This window comes from Artemia sp. Qi Xiang Cuo, chromosome 14, assembly GCF_049724085.1.
Source record: "Artemia sp. Qi Xiang Cuo chromosome 14, ASM4972408v1, whole genome shotgun sequence".
Taxonomy (NCBI): Eukaryota; Metazoa; Arthropoda; class Branchiopoda; order Anostraca; family Artemiidae; genus Artemia; species Artemia sp. Qi Xiang Cuo.
The window spans coordinates 40939541-40960018 of NC_142807.1; the positions used below are offsets into that span (position 1 = coordinate 40939541).

The 20478-nt window shown below is 38.2% G+C and overlaps 1 protein-coding gene across 2 annotated transcripts in view; it reads right to left on the bottom strand.

Annotated features, from left to right (window-relative positions):
* Positions 1 to 981: 981 nt before the first annotated feature.
* ytr (U4/U6.U5 small nuclear ribonucleoprotein 27 kDa protein yantar) overlaps positions 982 to 20478 on the bottom strand; it is a 78615-nt gene continuing 59118 nt past the window's right edge. For both annotated transcript variants that reach the window (XM_089100305.1, XM_089100306.1), the window contains exons 4-5: positions 17934 to 18150; positions 982 to 1269 (exon numbers count right to left, since the gene is read on the bottom strand). In XM_089100305.1, the coding sequence (XP_088956431.1) occupies positions 1079 to 1269; positions 17934 to 18150 (408 nt within the window). In that variant the 3' untranslated portion in view covers positions 982 to 1078. The remainder of the gene's footprint in view (positions 1270 to 17933; positions 18151 to 20478) is intronic.

The following is a 20478-nucleotide window of genomic DNA, read 5'->3' on the forward strand; positions in this document are numbered from 1 at the left end:
AAATAAAAACACGGAAGTTCCTTATATAAATAAAATTAGTAATAATTGAGCATGTCGAGTAAACTGTGTTGAAAACCATCAATTTTAAAACTATTTCTTTAAATTTGTCATGTGGGAATCAAGATTCATGGAAAAATAATCAAAATTTCACTCACCTTTTGTAGTCTGATTGTGCAAAGATTTCGCATAGGCTACGCATTGATGACAATAAAAACACAACAAGCAATCAACATTAATCAATCAATTCATTCATTGATTTTGATTGACACTGTTATTTATTCATTCAGTAGTAGAATGCTCAAGTACCACGCGGAAGACTCTGGTCTGATTTCTGGTTGATGAAATTGTTTTTAATTTTTGTATCAAATTTTTGGTATTTCGCTCTTTTTTAGCCAACCTTTGTTCAAAATAGCTTATTGTAATCGATTATAATACCCTAAATTCGGGTTGTTATCAATGTATTTAACTTGTTGTTATGTGGTCTAAAAACCATAATTTTTAGTGACAATTTTTAAGAGTTACAAGGTGATATAAACTCTGATGACTAATTTTAAACCTGTTTTTGAGACCCGTTCCCCCGAACCTGGGGTTTCTTCAGGAGAATCTAAATCAGCAATTAAATCTAAATCCACAAACAAATTCCTCCATTGATAGATTAGTAAATTCGTTTTTTTTTAGATCAGAATATTTTTCAATTAAAAGTTTTAAATAAAAAAACTAGAATGATCATATTATTTTTTAAAACGTCCTTTTATCTGCAAACGCGCAAATAAGTAAAGCATTTTTTCCTTTAAAATTCAGAAGTATTCCATTATTAGTTAAAAATTGTTGTTTTAAAGTAAGAAAAAACACATTTTTCCAACTTTTAGTGGGTTTGAACCTAAATGCGTGTACTAAGAAGTTTTTTTTTTAACATCTTCTTACTGGAAGGCTCAAATATATGCAAAAAAAAAAAAAAAAAAAAAAAAGAAAATACAACACTATATGGGAAGATATTATAATAAAAAAATCTCGATTACACATAAAAGCTTGAATTAACAAAGTTTTGAAACGAACAAAAAAAAGTTTGAACAGGACACTACTCTACAGCGTCTAGAGGACGATTAAAACCTCCTCTACGGTTCATGTACTGTCTATATTTCCTTTTCGTTACAACATGGGCTTCACCAACGTCAACTTGAACTTTTTTCCCTTTCGTTGTGCTAAACTGACCAAATCCCATCATTTGTTTCATCATACGTTCTTCTTCAGTTAAATGAGTATCATCCTCTGAAAAAACGAAACCGGACATTTAACCAGAGATTAAATTACAACTTGTTACTTTTTGCTCACAAAAGAACAATCAATACCATTGAATACAAACAAGATATAAAGACAAAAAATGGCTAGTAATGGGAAAAAAAGATCATCAAACTTTCCGAATTAAAAAAATGAAAAAGAGGACCACACTGAAAAATCAAGCTCAACACTCGTTTACGCAGAGATTCATTGACCATTTTTTGGGACGACATATGAAGCAAGTCATACCTATCCACTCATTTACTGGTATGGTGTCAATGTGGTAAACGAAGCAAAACTTCTAATAGTTAAAATAAGACCCGAGTAAGGTACTTAAGACTTTTTCAAAGAAAAAAAAATAGCACTGGAAAGGAAAATAATAATTCATGAATTAAAACTACAGTGTGTGCGGCAAAGACCCTTCTGACTCTACCTCTTTACTTGGCAGAATTTCCACATCTTACCCCTTAATATTCTTATCCACTCTAATTATCGGAATTAGACACGTTCAAGAAATCAAGAAACTGAACGAGATCACCAGCCAATTAACCGAAGTAAAGCATGGGAGAGACATTTTTTCAAGATCTAGAGATGCTATAGATGAAATTTTAAAAATTAGGAAAGGAAGAAGATGGGTGGACTAAAATGTTTACTCTTAGATTAATAATTGAGAAGTGTCATTCATCAGACCTCTTTAGTCCTCAGTTTTGTAGATTTTGAACAAGAATTTCATTTAGCCTACAGAAAAACTTTATTGAACGCCCTATCCTTGTATAGTACACCAGATAAGTGTCGGTAGTGCTATGGACGAGAACAACTTTGCTGTGGTTAAGGTAGGAAATAAAGTTAGTAACTGGTTTTATATTAAAACAGGAGTTACGCAGGATTGAGTTCTATTCCCATTTTTATGAATGGTTTTCATGAATTTTTTCCCTAGGGAACACGGCAAAAGCATGCAATAAAATGGAAAGGTGAAACTCACGAAGACTTAAATCATGCTAATGATTTGAGTATCCTAGATGAAAATATCACCAAAATGAATGATTTTTTCGAGATTTTGAGAGTTCATGGTGCAAGATACCATTTCAGGCCGTTCGATACCATAAAGGATCACCCTATTTCGTCCATTATCAACTTTTTTTAGTTTGTGCTGGTAAAATATTCAGAATTAACGGCCATAATTTGTATAGCCTTGACAAGAGATCCGAATAAATAGACAGAAAATAAAAGTCAACGCCTAATTTCGTGGAAATCTTATAAAAACAATTAAATTCTCCTGTTTCGTGCAGGAGATAGAGATATTCAGATTTAATTAAACTTATATTATTAGAAAGTGCGATTTTTTTTATTATTATTATTATTGAACGGAGCAGAATTTTCTTTTTACAGTTCAATAAAGGGCAGTCGCTAAAGAATTCTAGTATACCTGCTTAGAAAACATTAAAATCAGCCCAAGAGAAGCATCATTGAATAATGTGAAAGCTTTGGAAGTTTCATGTTGTGCTATCGATCTTCATTAAAATCCCTGCCGACACAAGATGTATATTATTTATGCTGTATGCACATTCATTAGATAGCAATTTACTTAGGAATTAGTAAGAGATTTTAGTTTTCTTTTTTCTTAAACTAGCCACTCCTTAGCTTTTCGAACTGTTAACCGCAGACAAAAGCACATGATACAGATGTATACGCACCCTATCTTACACTGTTGAAAACAGTTGGGTATCTGGGTGCCTTTAGGCTATCTATGAGGATGTTCATGCATGCTAGAAGCCAGAGAAACTGAGGATAGACGAGGCGAGTACAAGCACCAAATTGATTGGTACCATCAAATATTTTATGTTGCACGTCTGTATTACACACGTTTTGTCTGTGCTGTTTATACATTTAAGATCCTCTATCAATTTTTATTAAAATTGCTTCAGAGCCTCACTGCGATACTGGGAAAGTTTGCTAATACGCCCTTTGTCCTTGAGACTGTCAGCTCATACTGAGGCTCGCAAAAATGACATTTATGGTATCGAACGTCCTGATTAAACAAGGAATAAATGAAGACCAAGACTAGATGTTGGGTAACGGCAAGACTGATTGAGTAGGCGGCTTCACGTACCTGGGTAGTAAAATTAATAAGGATGGTGGATGCAGTGAAGATGTTAAAAGTAGAAGAGCCAAGGTCCAGGGTATTCTTAGACAGTTAGCAAAAAAAAAAAAAAAAAAAAAAAAAGTACAGGAAGTTAAGCATACGAACCAAGCTTAGAATATTGGAATCTACAGTAATGACGATGGGCATGCATGGTTCTGTAACATAGATCCTTCGGAAAAAGAGGAGGCTTTGTTAGGAGTCTTACGGAAGTGCTGACTACGGAATGTTTTGGGTACCCCTTTAACTAACCGTTTTTCAATTAGTAAGCTGTACAAAAAATGTGTTTCTATCCCGCTTTCTAGGGCTATAACAGAGAAAGATTGAGATGGCCAGGACACGTTTTGCGTACGAAGGATGACAGATGCCAAAAACCTTCCTTTTCTGCCATCCAACTAGGGCCAAACGAAAAGCAGTTCGTTCTGGAATGAGATGGGAATTGGTCGTAAGAAAAGATTTTAAGGGGATTGGAACTTCTTGAGAGAGTGCAAAGAGGAAAGCTCTGAACACACAGATCTCGACCATTAAAATATATATGCCATTGTATATGGCCACTAGCATAGCAAATACAGCAGCAATGCTGGACAAGTTCATGATGTTATCACTTGATAGCATGGTAATATACACTAATAGAGTTATAAAAGAGGCCACATTTATCAAACACTTTGGGATTGTAATGGAAGATATTTTTTTTTAGCACTGTGATTGCTTTAACCCAAATTCTAGCTGACTTTTCGTAACACCTGTCACCGAATGAAATCAGCACATAGCCACGTAAGGAAGCTGGGAATTTCTCTTATGGGTTCGGGAATTTTTGACAAAGGCGGTCTTAGAGCTCTTGAAAAGGGCTCCATTTTAGTTCCTTTGAAAATTTCAAACCCTTCAGAACACTAGTTTATAAGAGATAATAGGATTTATGAAGAAACACATAACTGACGCCAAACATTATTGCTACTTCCCCCAGGAACAAGCTTTCAAAAAAAACAAAAAAAAACACACATTTGGCCACCGATGTCACTAGTACAGCCACATTAATCAACAAACTCTGTGGATTAGGGTGACCCTCCCAAATAAGTCCGTGATTGTTGGTACCATGTATAACTCCAACCTGCCAGATTACCAGCTACCTTGAAGCCTCCCTCGAATACATTCGGGGCTAGTACGCTAAGTATGCTATTATCCTTCATGGAGGCTCCAACGTCCATCATAGCGTGTGGCTTCGCAGCAAAGATTCTGACAAGGTGGGGTCAGACTTGTATGATCTATCTCTCTCGTACGGGCTGGAACAACTTGTCGACTTTGATACGTATCACGGCCCAAACGGATCATCTCACCTTAACCTCTTCCTTACAAATCATCCTGACTCTTTTAATGTAGACGCTAGTGCTTTCACAAGTGACCACGTTGCCATGATTGCATGGGAAAACCTTCATATTCCACCCCAAATAAATCATGAGCGGAAAATCTGGTTGGGACGGTTTGAGAAACACTCTTTGTTCTCAGCAGTAGAGAGCCTTTCTCCTTGCAGAACCAGAGAAAGGTGCGAGACCAGCAGGCCATAATTGACTCTACAGAAAAATATATCCCTTGAAATCGGATCCAGGTGTCCAGTAAGGACAAACCTTGGTTCAATGCCCAGTATAAGAAGGCTATCCGAGCAAAGCAAAAGGCAGAAAAGCAATGGCTACTTTCAAAGAGCGAAGAGGACAGGATTACATTCATCAACACTCGCAAGAACGCAGTTAATGCGATTCGGCTGTCCCGGGTTAGGTATAAGGAGAAATTTGCCACCAAGGTTCAGCATGCTTCAGCAAAAAGTTGGTGAAGAATTGTCCAGGAAGCTTTATCGTCATCCACGGGGACTTCAATTCCTTCTCTACAGATTAACGGGAATGTGGTATAAGATCAACAGGAAAAGGCTGAAGCTCTTGCTAAGGCTTTTGTCGTATATTGAAGAAGACGGTAGAGAAGTGCCAAGTTTCTCGGACTCAGCCTGTACTGCCCTGGATCGTGTGAATTTTTCTGCACCTAAGATCCTTCGCATTTCGCGGCATCTTGATGTGACCAAAGCCACAGGTACTGACAATATATAAAATATCGTCCTCAAATCCTGCAGTTCCGAACTAGCTGGACCATTGTCACTACTTTTCCGGATACAATTTCGCTCCGGAACCTTCCCACAAACATCAAAATCCGCCCATGGTATACCTTCCCTAAAGCCAGATGGCGATCCAACGAGCATGAGATCCTATAGGCCTATTAGCCTCATCCCCTGCTTTGGAAAAGTCTATGAGAGCTTCTCCAATAAAGCATTTGAACAGTTCCTGGAATGAAATGACCTTCTAGGCGATTGCCAATATGGATTCCGGAAGATACGCTGAACATTAGACTGCCTAGTGGCCCAGAATCAGGATTGAACCGGACTTTTGGCGGCGGGGGGGGGGGAGGGGTACGGCATTGGTCTTTTGTCATTCGACATTGCAAAAGCTTTCGACAGAGTATAGCACCATGACCTGCTGAAGAAACTTCATGCGTACGGTGTTCGTAAATCTCTGTTAAGAGTGACTGAGAGCTTTCTTTCAGATCGTTCACTGCGGGTTGTCCTCGACGGTTTTATTTCCTGAGAATATTCAGTAAAAACAGGGGTCCCCAGGTCAGTGTATTGGAACCTACAATCTTCCTTATCTACATAAATGACATGGGAAACAACTTTAGAAGCCCTCTGGATCAATTTGCCGACGATACCATGACCCATTCAGCCATCCCAAAACATGGAGACCCAACACAAGACTCCCTTTCCCTACAGATGGATCTTTATGAAATCGAAAAAAGGTCTGATACATGGATGATCAGCTTTATTGCATCGAAAACAAAGGAGCTTCTTAGTACCGCGCGAACACCCCAGTTTCATTTTCAAAAATAAAACTGTAAAGAGAGTCGACGAGCTTCGTCTAGTGCCACCTCGATCGAGTGAGAACCTCCCGTGCAAGAAAGCTCGAAGTCACTCTTCGCTGTAAAAACCTTCTTCACTCTTCGCTGTAAAAACCTTCTTCCATCCAGCTCGATTATCCCACTTTAAAAATCCAGTATCAGACCCACAGCTGAATATGGATGCCCGGTACATGCTGGTACCTTGAAAACGCTGCTAGCGCCACTCGAAAAGATCCAGAATAGGGCAAACAGGGAGGGCTGTGCCTCTGTACATTACTCTCTCCAGCCTATAAATGACAGGTTTGATGCTGCGTCGATGGCTGTTTTCTACAAGTACATGAATTAGCCTCCTCAAACGAGCTCTCTCGTTTTGTTCTCCCCTTTTTCCAACCGATGAGGCAGACGCAAAGGTACAAAGCTCAATCCAATTAATTAAAGGAGGACACGACAAGGACCGAGTACTGGAGGAAGAGTTTTCATCCGGCGTTGCACTTCTTTCTGGAACAATCTTCCTGGGGAACTTGTTCCTTCAAATACCTCTATTGACTTCTTCAAAAGAAGGTTCAACAGACATTTAAAACCTCGAGGTTTCAAAATGAAGTAATTGAATAGCGGCAAATCATATACCTTTAAGTACGTAGCGCTGTGAACATAGAAAAAAAAAAAAAAAATAACAAACTTTTTCTACCACTGGTAACTATACATTATTATAATTACGCATACAGAATCTTTGTTTTTACTTCAAACTCATATTCAACGACGAAATTTTATTGATCGCTTTCTTAAATAACCGGAAATCATCAACAGTCATAACTTTTCTGTTTAAACTATTCTGTTTCCAGGTACCTTTCAATTAAACCAAAAGAAATGCCTCAAAGTACACTGAAATCAAAATTATCCTTCTATCATTAGAATGAACATTAAACCCAAGTCATAATAAATTACTGAAACAAGAAGGCTGAAAATGCTGATACAACCAAATATAAACCACAGTGTGTAAAGTTCGCAAATAATCCAATAATACAATCCAAACATACTACAATGTATAAAATTCACGAGGACCCGCGGGTAATTTTGGATAAATCTTCCCAACTGAATGGCGAAATGAGATCCCTACAAAGAACTTCACTAAATTATTTTGTAAAACAGTGTCTCCGGGGACCAGGGGCGTTACTAGCCAAAATTTTATTTTTTTTGGGGGGGGGGGGAGGAGTTATTGATTTTACCCACTGGCTGATAATTTATATCGACTGTTTTCACCAGTAATTAACGTAAATTGCATTTCTAATACGAAACTTGGGATCGCAATTAAGCCCAAAGAATCATGTAATCGGATGAAGAATAACTGCTTAGTTCTTTTTCCCATAAGAAGCGTATGAACAACGACATGGTGACCTAATGAAGAATGGAGCAATATATTAGGAGAAAAGTGATAATATGATTTATATACAAAAAGATCTCAAAAGTGACAAATTCGGAAATTCAAATTGAAATACACAGATCAAACAAAATAATGAAAAAAAAAAGAAAAGTAAATACAACTATATATCTTTAGTTAAAAATGCAAATTTCTTAGTTTGGAAGACAGCTAGATTTGTAGTAATTCGTCGAGTCTCAGCTCGTCCGTAACGTCAGTCTCGCAGCACATCATGACAAGGTGATCCAAACGGTCATCACCCATCGTTGTGAGTAAACGTGTCATGACCAGTTTCAGTTTGCTAAAAACGTCTTTCTGCAGCGACCAAAGCCGGTGGCACTGTCTAAATCCACTGGTAAACTGACCAGAGAGACGGGGATATCGATTTGACAGCGTTAATTTCACGGAAGAGTCCCTCAAAGATGGCGTTATTTATGACTTTGTTGCTTTCAACCTCAGTCCTGGCCAAAAAGTTTTTAAAAGCCTTTAGCTCTAACATTAGTTCCGTGGGATCTAAGGCTTTTCCATGGCAATATTTTCACGAGTTCGGAAAGGCTTTCATAGCGGTCATCCATTTTGCCCAGTAAACTTTGGTATGCTGGCACCATAAAAGATGAGTTGTCGTAGATTGCATCATCCAAGCCCTTAACTAGGGCTCTGAGGACAGCCTGCAACATTTCTGCAAAAACCTTTGTCCTGAACATGACTTGGCGCATGAACATAAGCGTCAGAATAAAGTCAAAGTAGGTTATGCGGCGGTACAGAAATTTGGCTTTTTCTTTCATTATTTTGTGCTCATTCTGTTCTTTTAGCTCTTCGAGAACTTCCACAATGGTGTCTAAGCTGCTACATTATGCTATCAAACTCTCCGATATGGACGTCCATCTTGTCATTGACAAATATCTTTAGCTTCAGTATTGATTCAGCCCTCTCCAGTGCTCGTTTGTAAGCAATAACTCTTTCCATTCCACCCGTAAAAAAGACGTATAACTCTTGTAAGATCTCAAACATTTTCTGGACTATGGGACTGTTGCTGCACGCTTGTTCCACGACGAGGTTCTCTCTATGAGCCATGCATCGAATTTAGAGTACTTGTCTTCCAAGTTCGGTTGATACGTGTTCCTGGACACCCTGTCAGACACCAGACATATTACTTGCGTAATCATAGCTCTGAAAGATAAGTGCCTCTTTGCTTATGCCTTCCTTTTCTGAAACTTCTAGCATCTTGTCGGCAATTTATTTACTTTTTTTTATTCAACTGGTACCATGGCTAAGAGTCTCTCCTGGATGATGCCATCACAGTCAACGTAACTGACACAAATCCCAAGTCTTTCTTCGTGCGCAGAGTCTGGAGGGGTATCTGCGATGATTGAATACGTAACGCTATTGTTCACATCAGTTGCAATTGTGCGCTTAATTTCGTTACCTAGTACCTCAATGAATTGGTTTTATTTATTTATTATTTATTTAATTTTTTAACCCGTCACTAAAAAAAAGCAAAAAAAAACGGAGTACAACATAATAATAAAAAAGAAGAAAAGAGAAAGAAAAAAAAACATAACTTAACACACAAATAGCAGCACAACAACGAATCAACTGCCACAGGAGGGACGACCCCACGCGTGACAGCCTTGCGTTAAAATTTTCGATTTCCTTTCTCACGGCAGGGCGTGATTCTTTAACTTTATAATGAAGCCTAATATATGAGTTACGCGTCCACAAAGGTAATCTCAACAGATACTTCGCATAACAAAAGTAGTAGGACCGGATTTGCTTAATGTCAGATTTCTGGAGCATTCTCCAGAAAGGTTCAATATATAGAATATGTGGCAGCGCAGTTGCGTTATATAACCTAGCTAAAATCATGCGATTAAAACGGAGTTTGTTTGCCACAATGTTGCCATATGACGCCGAAATTCGCTTTTGCAGGTAGTTAACTATGAGCGAGCGGGTAGCTGGCACGGAAGTTCCGACAGGGAGGCCCAAATAAGTTAACGAAGTCACTGGCTTAACGGTAATATCACCAAGTCTAGCATATACATCAGTCGAATCGTCCAAATTAAAAGAACAATATCAGACTTAGCTGCATTGAAACCAAGACCAATTCTCCGGTATTCATCGTTTAACATTTTAAAACTCTCCTCGAGGCACGCAATGGTCCGACATGGCATAAACACGTCACCAGCATAGCAAACTAGGCTTAGATTTAAACCGCGAACTATGCATGAACATTCAATTTGCGATTGTGGCTCTATTATTGCATTATTGAAAAAATCAGGTGAAACAAAAGATCCCTGTCTAATTCCCTTATAAACCGGTAAAACAACATAAATATCACTCAGACAAGGAATATAAATACGGACCACGAGATTATCGTATAAATCACGGTACGCTCCTATCACCGAAGGGTTGACCCCCCTCTTATATGCCGACTAAAAAATATATTCGTGGACCAGCCAATCAAATGCACGGTGCACATCATGGCTACCAAGAACTAGAGATTCACTAGCAGTATCAGAATCCAAAAGTATAGCACATAGAGCTGACAGGGCATGACCACACCCTAATCCCCTGTGAAAGCCAAAATGCCCCGAAGGAACGTAGCATTTTGACCGAATTTCTTCGCATGTTAGCAACTCAAATAACTTACAAAAAACATTCGACACAGTAATGGGTCTATACGAACTGCAAAGGTGGGGAGGTTTACCTCGCTTTAACACGGGGATCAGTTTACCTTCGCAAAAAGATTTTGGCACTATTCCAGAGGAGTATATCATTTGGCACAGTAAGCTCAGGTGGTCAATCAGAAGATCACTACTAAAATCAAGAGCAGCACCGCAGATACCATCAGTACCCTTACTGAATTTCTTTTTCAATTTCATTATAGCAGAGATAACCATGCTTCGTGTCACGACAAAATCACTATTTGCATGGCACTGTAAGCTGTAGTTAAGCTTTTCAGCATGTTCTGCCCTGAGATTGGAGGAAGGAGGTACAAACTCTCGGCGGTAATGTTCTTCCCAGAGATCTTCACGAGGAACAGAATCCGGCGTAGCATAACGTTTGGGTTGCAGGGCATGTTTCCACAGGGCACTAGGATTTTGGTTTACGCTTTCAGAAAAATTGGTTATTCAATCGCACCTGTGTTTGTTTAAAGTTCTGGAAAATACACGGTTTGCGTGTTTCTGAACACAGTTAACCCAGCCTGTTCGTGGTCTGTCACAATCAAGTCAGACTTGGAACCAAAACTTAGATTTCTGACACGCAGACTTCAGTTCGGAGTTCCGGGACCAACCTTGAATTCGCGCTCCACGCCTGATTTTCACTGTCGGCACAGCATATTTTACGCCGCATCTAATGGCATGGCAAATAAGATCACAATAACTATCAATAATCTCACGAGCGTCGTCAAGAGAAATAACTGCAGATTCCTGTAAAATAAGGAAAGAGATTTTGATCTTACGAAGAATTGTATAACAGACCGAGTGGAAAGATGATGTGTCCGTGCCGTCCCAATCTTCTTTGACAAACCAGACTGGAATCTTGGCTGTCGGGGCAGCAGCAGAAATTTTTACTTTGGCAGTTATCAGAAAATTGTCAGAAGTGTATGTTGAAGACAGGACTTTCACTTGGCTTTGAGACAGATTGCCCGATGCCAAAAGGTGATCGATGTTGGTAGTGGCCCCCGTATGATGAAGACAAGGTGTGTCACGATTTTTCATTAGAACTTCTAGATCACTGGTAAGCTGCAGGATAAGATTTGATCGAGTTGAGGTCAAGTCACGTAAGTAACAATTAAAATCACCAATCAGGAGCTTTTCGGGCATAGCACTGCGGGTAACACATTTTGAAAGATGTTTGGCCGCAAGAGCAAAGCATTTTTCAGATTTTTCGGACTTGTAATCTGTCGGAAGGTAAGTGTTAATAACGGTCAGATTCGCAATTTGAATAGCGATATGATTGGCTGAGGTCTCCACGAGGACACTGGGAATTGCTTTGTGAACTAGGGTAGCAATGCCGCCAGAGGGTCTGCCGTGGCTTAGACGACGTTTGGCTGGCGAAAAATATAACACGTGGGAATCAGGGAATTCAAGGAGCTCCTTATTGCATTCAATAAGGAAATGTTCTTGCAAGCACAACACGTCATGATTCCTCAAGAATTCTTCAATTACAGGGCGCTTATTAAGAGCATCGCAATGCATATTCCAGGAAATGACGCTAATTTCCATGGCTAGGCTTCTCTGCAATCACTTTTTGGTTTTCAGGGCATCTTACGTGATATTAGGTGTGGAACGACGAATCACAGGCTACACAATGCGTCTGTTTCGTAAATGGCTTGTTACTCCGTAGAATGTGTTTAAGACTCGTGTTTCGACCACAGACAGCCTAATTTCTACACGAAGCGGCTTTATGTTCATTTTTATGGCACTTGTAACACTTGAGAGGCAAAAAAAAATGAAGTTTAGTCGCTCTATTCCAACCATTGGCGGGCTTTTGACGGCAAGTTTGAGGTCAGCTGCGGTTTCGAAATAGAGTTTAAATGCCTGTGCAGTACCACAACGTTTGACCTCAATTAGGCCCATGAAGAGGGCCTTCAATTACTCCTCTGTAACATCCCGAGGCACTTGCGTAACGATACCAATGTATGATGGGGCCTTTGCACGGGCTTCGAAGTTCGAACCAGCCTTTGTTATTTTTTTGGCGAAGCGAGTGGCGGCGTTTTTGTTGTTAACAAGTAGCTTAGTTTAAGTTTTAAAACGCATCAGTTCAACAACTTCATCACAGTCATTTTCGTACAATTGGGTAATAAACTCCTTGCAGGATTTGGGAGTTTTCAATTCATGTGGAAAGTTTTTTATTACTACTGCAGCGTAGGACAACGGCTGGGGAGGGGGGACGGAGGCTTTTGAAGTCTGGGCAAGTAATTGACTGAATTTTTGTTGGCTTTGTGATTCTATAAATCCGTTTAACGTTCTGCACATCTCATTGACACGGGTAATTACGACTGCACTGATTTCATCTGCAGTTGTAGGAACTTCTTTTGGGTCTCCTATCACAAACTTAGAAAGCTTGCAAATCTGATATTTCACCGCTGATACCGTTGTACGACATAGTTCTTTAACGTTATCTTCATCTTTTAATTTCATAGACAACCGATCGATAGTGCAAGTGATTTCATGCAGCTAAGCTGAGGCTTCATTTATCCTTTCCATTTCATGGAACTTATCTTTGGAGCCAATTACTTGCAACAACATATTGCCATTATTCAGCGAACAGAAAAGAAATTTCAACAGCGCCGAATAAACAAATTTTTCGCTCATAGTTTATCTGTAGTTCGTAAGGAAAAACGCTATTAAATATCATTTAACAGGTAGCAGGTAAACACAAGCCGGAGACGGTCCAATTTCGCTATGATATAAATGTTCAAGCATCAAAAAGGTTATTTCACTGAGATGCTCACCGTTCGAATACTAAACGAATACAATGCGAAAGTATAATCTTTCCTGAAAAACAACTTTACCACCCAAGTGCAGATTGATATTTTTCTGATGGTTTCAAAGTGAGAAAAGTAAGTGATGTGTTGGAGTTCGTCCACCTTGTCCTTGAAATTTGAGGGGTAAGCCCAGCGGGTACCATAGCTCTCGCTAACAACTCTCCACCCCTCTTCTGCTTACTTTTCTTTCCCCACCTCAATCTCAGCGTAATTACCTACGAGTATCGTATTATTAGATTTGCGTAGTAAAATCTTCTATTGGCAACTTCCAATCGGCAATATTGAGCTAAAATAACTGCTTCCAGGGGAAATCACAGCGGTCAAAATAACCAAACCATAGATAAGCCGATTATAAAAAGTGTTCAAATAAGTGTCCACTGGGAAATTACTCACAATGTAAAACAGGGTTTTATCCAAAAAAGAGTTCTTTACACCATAAGCTCTAGATCAAGACTGGATCAAGACTAGATCAAGACGAAACACCACGAAGGTAGTTCACCGTATTCCTTTTCATTTTTCTTCAACGCAACCAGTTGCTGAAATGTCGATCGCAGCGAGCAACGAAGTTAACAATTTGACGAAAAGTCCAATCGCTGTCATCAGCCGCGCCACAAAGAGCTATCTGTTGTTTTCCTAGTGTTTTACTATATCCATAAGAACCGTGACTCCTCGTTGGTTTTCAATTAATTCCTTTTCTTTCTGTCTTTTCAAGGCCTTAGTCTTTTCGTCCAACATATTTTCAATGATGTGCTCAAGTTTGCTATAAACTGCCATATCAATTACTGCTGACTGATGAGCAGCACTTTCAAAATGTTCCTTCATCTTATCAGGCTTCTCCGTCTCTCGGCTCATCATCTTGATCCAGGAGCACACTCCATTTTTAATCCACACTTCTTCTGTCTTTTTGCGCTTTGGTCCAGTAGGAAACAGCATGCATGCGAAGCAGTATACACGGTCCTTGCTGACGCTATACTCAAGGTACCTGTATTATTTTTTTTACCAACCAGTGCCCGCTCTCTTTTGGTGTTTTTTACTCGTCGATGCGTTTTTTTGGTCTGGAAAACCGGCAAAATACGGCTGGTTAGGACCTATTTTAAGAAAATAACGTTTCAGATGCTCCTGAACTGAGAATGGTCGCTGTCCAGGGTCGTGATCGATACGACAATCAAGTCAGGTTTCCCAAATTTATGCTGCTTTGTGTTTCGGCTTTGAGTATAGCTGCTGACAAAACTTCAAGTTCTTTTAGGTTTTCACCTACACTTTCACACATACTGGTGATATCAATTGCCAGTCTTTTTTTATTTTTCCTAGTTTCGCAACTTAAACTAGTTTTAAGAGAAGCTGTACATCATTGGTCTTTCCTACTTTGCTTGTTAATTTGTTTTAGTACTAAGATACAGTGAAGAATTTGGAATTGGAATCCTTGATCTTTGATTAAATTATTTGAGCTAGACTTTGGACTTATGTTATATTTAGGCTGAAAGAGCAAGCTATCTATTTGCAAATTCTACACGATAAGCTTTACTATGTTCCATGTTCTTCATTTAACTGAATGAAAAATTGTGGCGCCATCCGTAAAATCAGGGCATGCGTTGGTAAAACCGTTGTATTAACCAACCTACATTTGAGATTTTGGTACACGTCATGTGGTTATTGGTTCTTTATTTAACCAAATACAGAATAGTGGCACCGTTCGTAAAATTACTGCATAAGTTGGTATAGCCGCTAGATTTACCGACCTAGATTGAAATTGTAGTACAAATCATATCGGTATTTTCATGTTCTCTATTTAACCGAACAAAAAAATTTGGCACCGTCCGTAAATTCACGACAAAAGTCAGTAAAACCACTACATTTACCAACCTAGATTGAGATTTCATTAGATGTCATATCCATAGTTTCATGTTTTTTAGCCGAATGGAAAACTGTGGCACCAACAATAAAATCACTGCAAGGGTCGGTAAAACCGCTACATTCATCGACCGAGATAGATATTCCGGTAGGTGTCATGTCAATATCTTCATACACTTTTTTATTAACCAAATGGAAAAGTTTGGCACCATCCGTAAAATCACGGCAGGAGTCGGTAATACTGCTGCATTTACCTACCGAGCTCGAGATTTCTATAGATGACATGTCAGTATTTTCCTAGTTTTTGTTTAACGGAACAAAAGTTTTTGTCGGCGTCGAAAAATTGTGGCGCCTCGCGCCACGATTTTGCCGACTCATCTTTTTTACCGAGCGGCTGAAAACATTGGGGGGCCGTTCCCCCTCCCCCCCAACCCCTAAGTAGCGGCCCTGCCGGGGACACTGTAATACGCCAGACTTGGTTAAAACATTGGTGCGCAGATGTACAGCCCCTTGACTACTTAAATTAGGGAGGTATAGCCCATTTTTTAAACTCAATGTGTATACTAGTAAAGTTGCGAATGAGGTAAAGTCAAACAGTTGGGTAGGCCCAGAACCGACCGCCAATTTGTCTATGGCCCATTGCATGTACAGAAGACTTTAGATTTTCTTCCCTTTTAGTAGTAGTAGGCAACAGTGCCATGGGCTTCTGTCAGAGTTAGCATGCCTTCCAGCCAGAAAGTTTTGTGGAGGGTAATTTTTTTAGGAACAGTGATAACTAACTTTACTTTACCTTGTGTAGATTACAAACTAAGTGAGGTGAGTACTTGTAAAAAAAAGTTAAGCGATGGAAGAGGTGTCAGGTTTATTCCTAAAGGGCACTGGGGAAACTCCGAAATGTGGTACGAACCGCCTATGAGAAAAGATGAGCAGGAGTGTTGAGCGAACAGCAAATTAATTAGGCGTCGATGCTTTTAAATAATTTTATTAGACGCTACTTTGTTTATTTAGATACCAAAAAATAAATAGATAAAATTTCATATACACAATCTCCAATAAGCCACCAAGAGGTGGTGTAATCTATATTTTTCTTCGTTAGTAAATAATACCTGTTTTAAGTGAGATCAATACTTTTTTTTACAAGATTTTCAAAAGGAAGATAGTGTTCCATGGCTTAGGAAACTAATATTTGAACATTTATATTAACTGTGCAAAAAATTAACACTTATTGGTTATTTTAAATCTAGGAAACAACTTTTCCATACAGAAACACAGGAAACAATGTTCTTTCAATGGACAGGGCCATTTTACTAGTGACCACTTTCACCGATGCAATCTAATGATACTAAAGCAGCAAAAATGCGCATGATCTAAGACAAAAAATGGTTTCAGGTGATAAAATATAATATTCCTAACCTAAAAGTTCTCAATACGTTCTGAATCCTTAAGTATCTGCTTCAATAGTTCCAACGCACATAAATTGCATATATAGCAAATGTTCCATGGTCAAATATTTCCATACCAGCCCCCCTTCCTATGCAAAATCATTCCATCATTAAAAATAAAAACCGTGGATACGATCCAAAACTGATTAGAATTTAGCATTGTTTTCAAACAGTTCGTGGTAACGAACTGTAAGTAAGGAGCGACCCGGCTCAATAGTAACCGAAACTCTAAAAAAAGACTCTGTCTCGTTTTTTCGTTTTTTTACTCTGTCTCACAACTTTATTTATAAAAACAAAAAAGAACTTTAGCGTAAAGAGTGAGGCGCTGAGGAGGGGACAGCCCCTTTCATATACGGAACAATTTCTGTTCGTTTTAATTTTTAATGTCGCTCCTTACTTTCAGTTAGAAAAAACTTGTTTTTTTTTATTTAATAACTATATAGCGACAAAGGTTCTAACAGCAGTATTTTCTTACGTTTTATTTATCAGCAAGTTTGTAAACTGTAAAGAAGGGGCTTCAAAAAAAAGAAAAGAATCACAATCAAGAATGACGGATAGAGAATGGCAAAGGGAGGAAGATTGGAGGAAGGAAGACAGAGAGAGAGAGAGAGAGAGAGAGAGAGAGAGAGAGAGAGAGAGAGAGAGAGAGAGAGAGAGAGAGAGAGAGAGAGAGAGAGAGAGAGAGAGAGAGATAGAGAGACACAGACAGAGAGAGACACCATCAAATATCTAACAAACAAACTATAAAAATGGGGTGTATAATATCTTTTTTCCTAAAGCAAGAAAGTCATTTTACAAATTTTACAACTACAAATTTGCAAGAGCTTGCGTCTACAGCTAGTTTAATAGTAGGCTAATTTGGCTGACTGATCGCACTAACTGCATTCCATCGATATTTTCAAAGACAATTTCTGGAACAGCAAAATTTTACAAAAATTCCAATTTCGATTGTTGCTCTCTAGTTTTGACGGTTGGAGATTATTTTTTCTATTTAGGATATTAAAAAGAAATTACAACAAATTTTGCTTTTGAACTGTCACATATTTGTTACCCTACAGTCATTTCCTGTAGCCTAGCTACCATTCCGATTCCTGCCTTATTTTTACATCAGCTATTCGTTTTCGACTAATAGCGTTTTATTGTTTTCCACGTTTGTTTTTTATTATTTGTTATATTTTACCAAGTCTGATTCGGTTTCATCCAGTAAAAGATGGAAAAATTCCATCTTACTACAGACTAAAAAAAAAAAAAAAAAAAAAAAAAAAAAAAAAAAAAAAAAAAAAATTTGTATGCTTTAAAATTAATATGGTTGGATTTCTAGAAGAAAAATAAAAGAACAAAGTTACAGATCCAATAAGAGTCATTCACTAAAGCATTTACCTTCGCCATCAATGGTGATAACATCTTGTCTAGAATAATCCTTACTCCTTTCAGATCTTTTATTATGGGGTGATCGCGACCGCTTATACCTGTCCCGAGATGACGACCGTGAGCGTCTACGTCGATCATACCTTTCATCTAGTTTGTCACGAGAGACTGAGCGTTTCCTGCGCTCATAGCGATCCGGCGAAGTATCACGCCTGTATCTCTCCTCGTCCTACAAATAGAATTGTATATTTTAATTATATTTTAAATGTATATTTTAAGTGCTAAAGATATAATCATGGTTGATAAAAAAAAGTCCTCTTTTTTTTATTGGTAGGCTGTTTAAAAACCTTAAATATATTTTTAATCATAAAGCCCGTGTTTTCCATAAGTCACAAATTTAAAAAGAAAACTTTTTCAAAAAGAGGGAAAAATAGATGACACTCCAGCAACACAAACATTACTTTGTTGGAGTTATGTGTAGAATCCATCTTAAAGACCAAAGGTTGCTCAATTTTAGGTAATGTTAAGCCGACACTCAGATCCCAACATTCTAGATTACTCTAAAATAGCTGACCAAAACTATAAATGGGATCACAAAATTCAGCTAAAGCTGCACAGTTTATTTTTGTTTTTAAAAACTGAGATTACATTTCTCTTCTCACTTGCATTACAAGCCGAACACTTGTGTTATGTTGGATAGATAGATAGATAGACAGAGAGAGAGAGAGAGAGAGAGAGAGAGAGAGAGAGAGAGAGAGAGAGAGAGAGAGAGAGAGAGAGAGAGAGAGAGAGAGAGAGAGAGAGAGAGAGAGAGAGAGAGAGAGAGAGAGAGAGAGAGAGAGAGAGAGAGAGAGAGAGAGAGAGAGAGAGAGAGAGAGAGAGAGAGAGAGAGAGAGAGAGAGAGAGAGAGAGAGAGAGAGAGAGAGAGAGAGAGAGAGAGAGAGAGAGAGAGAGAGAGAGAGAGAGAGAGAGAGAGAGAGAGAGAGAGAGAGAGAGAGAGAGAGAGAGAGAGAGAGAGAGAGAGAGAGAGAGAGAGAGAGAGAGAGAGAGAGAGAGAGAGAGAGAGAGAGAGAGAGAGAGAGAGAGAGAGAGAGAGAGAGAGAGAGAGAGAGAGAGAGAGAGAGAGAGAGAGAGAGAGAGAGAGAGAGAGAGAGAGAGAGAGAGAGAGAGAGAGAGAGTGAGAGAGAGAGAGAGAGATAGAGTATGTTTGAGAGAGGTAGAGTACTTGGGAGAAATAAAAAAAAAGAGAAAAAAAAAAAAACATAAAAAACAAGAAAAAAACTGTCGTCCCAGTCCAGCAATTGAGACAAATGTACACTTTAACAAGGCTTTTACTTTACCCATCTATCCAACTACCTGGGACCAAACAGTGTACCCAAACCGTCAATCAAATAGAATTGTCAAAATCCATGCACAGTTGCCATCAATAAATGTAAGTCTTTGTAAATTTACCTGCAAAAGCACCTTAAATCTAGCAAAATATTACCAAGTAAAACCTTCCATTTAGGGCTCATCAGAAGAGAAACCACCTGCCTTAACGGGTTTCGAGGCTTTACATTCCTACCCGGCACGGTGGAGCCTCTACCATAAGATCTATATGATAACCCTATGCCAGGTAAAACTTGTGAAATACATGCATATTAGTCAAGCCATTAAAAATTACATACAAAAAGTGTTTCAATGTTTCCACAATAAAATTCCAGAGGTCACTGAAAGAGACCATTCTGGAACAAATGAAGACATGTCCAGATGTATCTTTTATTGGTATCTGGAACCAATTACCAATTTAAAGATCCTCAAGCTTGTTTGAAAACCCCCACAAACTTCCAGAAAAAGAAAAGCGCAAGAGAAATTATATTAAAATATCATTCAGTATTTCTTTATAATTTTTTGTATATTTACTTAAAAGTTCATTATACATGAAACTAAATTTTTTGAATTGCGAACTAATTTTTTTGGCTGAAAAACCTCTTAAGATCAGTTTTTCGCTCAGCTTTTTACATCTATTTTTAAAATCTGTGTAATTACTGCATATTTTTCCATACCTAAATAATTGGGAATAATAAGCCGAATAAGTAATATTTGAATGTATATTACTTTCAAGAAATGGAAAATTAATTACCTCAAAATTAAAATCATCCGTTTTCTTATATAATTTAAAAACTAATCTATTTATTATTTGAAATATTAATATTTAAATCTAAGAAATGGTCGGAGTGTCCCATCCCATAGCTAGGCTCAAGAATTAACTCTTGTGGATAAATATTTTTTGAAATCTCAATAAACTCTGCACAATTTATTACTAAGAGGTCGTCCAGATATCTTTTATTATTTGAAAGGTTATATTTTACATTGCTTGGGCTATTTTTATTTATCATATATTCGTATTCTAATTGCCTTAAAAACAGGTCTGCTATGAATGGACTCGCATTCCCACCCATAGGAATACCTACAGTTTGTTTATATAAATTCCCATTAAGTCTTATAAATGTATTAAATAGAACAAATTCCAATAAATCGCATACCATATCCAAGCTATAACATCTTGAATTAATAG